This window comes from Schistocerca americana, chromosome 10 (genome assembly GCF_021461395.2).
Source record: "Schistocerca americana isolate TAMUIC-IGC-003095 chromosome 10, iqSchAmer2.1, whole genome shotgun sequence".
Taxonomy (NCBI): Eukaryota; Metazoa; Arthropoda; class Insecta; order Orthoptera; family Acrididae; genus Schistocerca; species Schistocerca americana.
Genome location: NC_060128.1, coordinates 177,727,828 through 177,733,827, shown reverse-complemented (window position 1 = coordinate 177,733,827; position 6,000 = coordinate 177,727,828). Strand labels below are relative to the sequence as shown.

At 44.0% G+C, this 6,000-nt stretch overlaps 1 protein-coding gene across 1 annotated transcript in view; it reads right to left on the bottom strand.

Annotated features, from left to right (window-relative positions):
- LOC124552360 (NK1 transcription factor-related protein 2) overlaps positions 1 to 6,000 on the bottom strand; it is a 157,670-nt gene continuing 151,670 nt past the window's right edge. Inside the window, exon 7 of the mRNA XM_047126626.1 lies at positions 1 to 6. Coding sequence (XP_046982582.1) covers positions 1 to 6 — 6 coding nt within the window. The remainder of the gene's footprint in view (positions 7 to 6,000) is intronic.

The following is a 6,000-nucleotide window of genomic DNA, read 5'->3' as shown; positions in this document are numbered from 1 at the left end:
CTACAGCTGCAATGGGTATAGATGTATTACTCAGTTGTGACATATGAAAATTTGTGTCAGGTCAGGACTCAAACCCAGACTTTCTACTTATTGTGAGAACTAGGCTAAACCAATTTGGCTATCCATGCAAGCTCCCTGGCCATATCCAAACGTCCATATGCCACTGTCCATTTCCTTATATTTTAGTCTTATGCACATCTCCCTTTGACCTTTAAAAACCATTCAAAAGCCAGATCGCACAATTTTTTTTTTTTCCGCAGGTTCAAGACAACCGGTTTCAACAGTCTTAGCTGCCATATTGAGGTCTCCATTTTTTTTTTTTTTTTAGTGCCACATGTTCGTTTCACGCTCATCTCATGTACAAGATGTCACCTGGATGAAATGAGAATGTAAAAAAAATTTAAGACCTGAAGATGACAGGTAAGACTGTTGAAACCGGTTGTCTTCTGCAACCTTGGCCCCTGAATGTTTTTTAACAATTAAAACAGACCGCCCTTGTACTTCTATAATGAGAAAAGTCAATCTTCCTTTAACCGTTTCGCTGCTATAGGCGTGATGCCTGCATTCTGTACTGAGGGCGGCGTTTGTTACGGCTGTACTGCTCGCCAAAATGCTGGTGCCGGTTCTCAGAGACGGCGTTCCGGCCGATGTGAAATACTTGTCACCCTATTTTTCGAAAACTATTTGGCTAACAAATTTTATTTCACATCTTACAGTCTATCTTCATTCGATACAGAACTTTTCGTTATGCGTCATACTTCCTGCGCTGCATCTAATTAAGTAAAACATTGCACGACATTTTAAAGAGTTTGCAGAGCCAAAAACGCGCTGCATAAACTTTGCGTTTGGTTGATTTTAGCTCATACGTTTCAGGGAATGAAACGTAGATAAGCTATCGAAATTTTATTTAAAATTGAGAGCAGAACGACATTTCATTTCGTTCTCGACTTACTGGCTTTTATATCCGAATGATGGTTCGCACGTCGCGGCCATTCATGTCCTTGTGCATCGCGGATCATGTGGACATTACAATAGTCATAATCTCATAAATGATTCAAGATACCGAAATGAGTGTATTTGCAAATGATAGACGCAATGAGGCACATATGTTGAATGATAAATACTCAAAACTATATTTTTCACCGAGGTATGGAAGTAACTCGTCTGCAGCAGTGAGAGGTCGGCGGCTAAGTACGCATTCAGATGTCTGTAGCGCTTCAGGAAATCCCAAGCAGCGCGGTCATACGTGTTAACTCCTGGGGAACGGCTTAGCAGGACGTGTGTACACGTCCACAGCAGCGAAAGTGTTAAGTTCGCAACAACACTTGATTTCCGCTCAGGGAGAATGACACATGCCACAAGATCATGTTATCGTCGTATGCCCCAGCTCAGCTTATGATAGTTACACATGTTTTGACGATCAGCAGCTGGTCTCGATTCCTTGTGGGAGTGTCATTCTCTTCGAGTGCAAACGAAGTAATGTTGTCAGCTTGAAGGAAGACGTGCCTGAGAAACGATACAAAGAAGGGGACAGTAAGATATGGAGGTTTGGATCGGGCCATGGAGCGTGCACAGATAGCCAAAAATGGGTAAGACGGTCATTCTTGATAAAGTAGGAACTCCGGCCACGAGTCCCGGTCCAGAACAATATATGTCACAACTGGTTAATATATCTCTACCAATTGCAGGTGATGTCATGAAATTCGCGTTCAGCGAATAACACGGAAGAACATGGAATATCATCATAAAAAAACTATTATTATGAGTGTGTGTGATGTTAAGCCAAGAGATTCACGATAACTACTAATTTAGGGTCTAAATACACTGACGGAAATAAATCGAATTAGAGTAATGAAATTTCGGTAATATACAGGGTGATCAAAAAGTCAGTATAAATTTGAAAACTGAATAAATCATGGTATAAAGCAGATAGAGAGCTACAAATTGACACACATGCTTGGAATGACATGGGGTTTTATTAGAGCCAAAAAAATACGTTCAAAAAATGCCCGACAGATGGCGCTTCATCTGATCAGAATAGCAATAATTAGCATAACAAAGTAAGACGAAGCAAAGATGATGTTCTTTACAGGAAATGCTCTATATGTCCACCATCATTCCTCAACAATAGCTGTAGTCGAGGAATAATGTTGTGAACAGCACTGTAAAGCACGTCCGGAGTCATGGTGAGGCATTGGCGTCGGATGCAGTCTTTCAGCATTCCTAGAGATGTCGGTCGATCACGATACACTTGCGACTTCAGGTAACCCCAAAGCCAATATTCGCACGGTCTGAGGTCTGGGGACCTGGGAGGCCAAGCATGACGAAAGTGGCGGCTGAGCACACGATCATCACCAAACGACGCGCGCAAGAGATCTTTCACGCGTCTACCAATATGGGGTGGTTCTAATAAAACCCCATGTCATTGCAAGCATGTGTGTCAATTTTTACATCTCTATCTACATTACTCCGCGGTTTATTAAGTTTTCAAATTTATACTGACTTTTTGATCACCCGGTATTTGTCTAGGCTACATATTTAAGTGATTACCATTGCAAGATCACAGGCTATGAAATTGTGAGATAAGCCATTGCAAATGTGAAGTGCTGCTACATTAATAACAGTAAAACTGCGAGAATGCAATGAATGCATTGTGTCACACAGTGATGGATGTCGGTTTTGGGATGGGGTTCGATGCCTGTTGCACCTGGTCGCTCAGAACAAAAAAATGGTTCAAATGGCTCTGAGCACTATGGGACTTAACTTCTGAGGTCATCAGTCCCCTAGAACTCAGAACTACTTAAACCTAACTAACCTAAGGACATCACACACATCTATGCCCAAGGCAGGATTCGAACCTGCGACCGTAGCGGTCGCGCGGTTCCAGACTGTAGCGCCTAGAACCGCTCGGCCACCCCGGCCGGCCGCGCAGAACAAGGACGCTTAATGCTATATGTGGATGACGCTGGAGTTGTCCTCCGATGATGTCCCATATGTGCTCGACTGGTGACAAGATATGGTAACACTGCAGGCCAAAGCAACATGTCGACACTCTGCAGAGCATGTTGGGTTACAACACCGGTATGTGGGCGAGTGTTGTCCTGTTGGAAAACACCCCCTGGAATGCTGTTCGTGAATGGCACCACAACAGGTCGAATCACCAGATTGACGTACAAATTTGCAGTCAGTGTGCGTGAGATAGCCAGTGCTCTTGCTGTCGTACGAAATTACACCCCCGACCACACTTCCAGGTGTAGGTCCAGTGTGTCTAGCACCCAGACAGGTTGGTTGCAGGCCCTCCACTCGCCTCCTTGTAACCACTACAAGTGCATCACTGATACCGAGGCAGAACCAGCTTTCATCGGAAGACACAATAGACCTCCAGTTTGCCCTCCAGTCAGGTCTCCCTTGACACTACTCGCAAATGGCGGTGGTTAGGGGCCAGAGGGATGCACGCTGCAGGGCATCTGGCTCAGAGCTACCCGTGAAGTAACCGATTTGTAACAGTTCGTTGTGTCAGTCTGATGCTAACTGCTGCTCAAATTGCTACTGCAAGTGCAGTATGATGCGCCAGAGCCATTCGCCGAACACGACGTTCTTCCTTATAGGTAGTACCATGTGGCTGTCTGGAGCCCAGTCTTCTTGGGACCACACATTTTCGTGACCACCACTACATTCCTGCCTAGTCTTTCTGCTGTATTGCAGAAGGAACATCCAGCTTCTCGTAGCCCTATTACACGACCACGCTCAAACTCAGTGAGGTGTTGATAGTGGCGTCTGTATCACCTTATAGGCATCCTTGACTAACATCAACTCACCAGGTCCCAATCTCACGATCGCGTGCAGCGTGTATTTAAAACAAACCTATAAGGGCGTTCAAAGAGAAACGAGCTGTAGGCATAATTACAAAAATGTTCAAATGTGTGTGAAATCTTATGGGATTTAACTGCTAAGGTCATCAGTCCCCAAGCTTACACACTACTTAACCTAAATTATCCTAAGGGCAAACATACACACCCATGCCCGAGGGAGGACTCGAACCTCCGCCGGGATCAACTGCACAGTCTATGACTGCAGCGCCTGAGACGGCTCAGCAAATCCCGCGCGGCGCATAATTACACAAACCAGTACCTGTATGTTAGAAGTATTGACCTGGCTGTGAGACACTTGTCCCACTCTGACACCAGGCGGTGAATGGCTGTCTCACAAAATTCCCGGGGCTGCGATGTTAACCAGTTCCGCACGTACAGCTGAACGTCGTCATCCGAGGTGAATCTTTTGCCCCTCTTCTGATTCACTTCCTGCAGCACGGGACAACAGTGAATGGCCAACGTTACTCGCAAACGAGCACCCTTCGTCAAGCAATCAAATCAAAACGACCAGGCAATCTCACCTGTGGAGTCATTCTGCTCCACGGCCAACACAATCGCGGCACTCTCGCAGAAATTCAAATGGCAGGTTCTCGGCCGCCCTCTATACAGTCCGGACCTCTCTCCCTGTGGTTACGCCATTTTTGGTCCCCTTAAAAAGGCTCTGAGGGGCAAACGATTCACCTCGGATGACGACATCAAGCTGTACAAGCGGAAATGGTTAACATCGCAGCTCCGGGGATTTTATGAGACAGCCATTCACCGCCTTGTGTCACAGTGGGACAAGTCAACACCCAGGATCAACACTTCTAACACACAAGTACTGTAATTACGCCTCCGGCTCGTTTCTGTTTGAACGCATCGTCAAAGTGGCTTGCGTCCCTTTTATGCGACTGGCGTAAAATTTGAATAGACATCATCTTTCAGATGTAGAAACACGCCTATAGTCCTTTCATCATAAGAATAAACCTGACGTAAATAAACATAAACGGGGATGATTGGTCAGAAGCCATAGCACACGTACACTGGTGCTGTTACGCTCTTGGCAGTAGACTCTACTTTGTATGAGATACATTATTACTACGTCACATCAAATGAAACTTTAAGACATTCCAATGTATTAATAGCCATCAACGTTTCACGCTTTAGCTATGTAGCGTTTATTTCAAAAGTCGTGTCTGCGCTCTTGTGATCTGATTGTCGCGCTGTTAATACGCAGTGTGAAAATGTCTGAGGCTGCTTACTGTTCCGCAGTGAAACACGCGTTTGGAACACGGTTAAAAAGTGCCGAGAAATTGGTTGTTCTTAATGTTTTTCATAAATTCTCAGGTATAATCGGCTTTGAAGTTTTCTACAGGTATTACATACAGTTGAGACGTCAACTCAAATTGTATTTATAGTGGTATCGGTAGTGTAGTAGGCTGAATATAAACCGTAGGCCATGGTTCGCTCGTTCAAGTTTTACCAGAGTAATTCTTTTTTTTCTCGTTCAGTTTGAAATGCCTACATCCCATAATAGTAATTACGAATACTGCAGTTATGATGGCCTAGCGGTTCTAGGCGCTTCAGTTTGGAACCGCGCGACTGCTACGATCGCAGATTCGAATCCTGCCTCGGGCATGGATGTGTTTGATGTCCTTAGGTTAGTTAGTTTTAAGTAGTTCTAAGTTTTAGGGGACTGATGACCTCAGATGTTAAGTCCCATAGTGCTCAGAGACATTTGACCCATTTTTTTGCAGTTATGAATAAATCACGTCTTCTTGTTTCTAATTACATATCGCACGCGAAATTCCTGTTTTCATTTCAAATATAAATTCTCAATTATCGATATTGTATGAAACACTGTTAGAAAAGGTTGCTTAAATTAAGAAAAAATAACAGTCTAATTTTTGAGGGCAAAAATGAAAAACTATATACTCTTTATTTGGACTGTCCATTATTTTGTACTACAGATGTACGAAGTGTCATAGAATCACAGAAAACAATCATTTTCACAACATCGAGCGCACCATACAAATGCTGCATTTTTACATTTACCGCTATACCATTACAATATGAACCCAACAGAACTGATCTGGAGCCAAGTTAAAGGATTTGGCCACGACAACTAAAAAGGCTGTTAAGCTGCCAG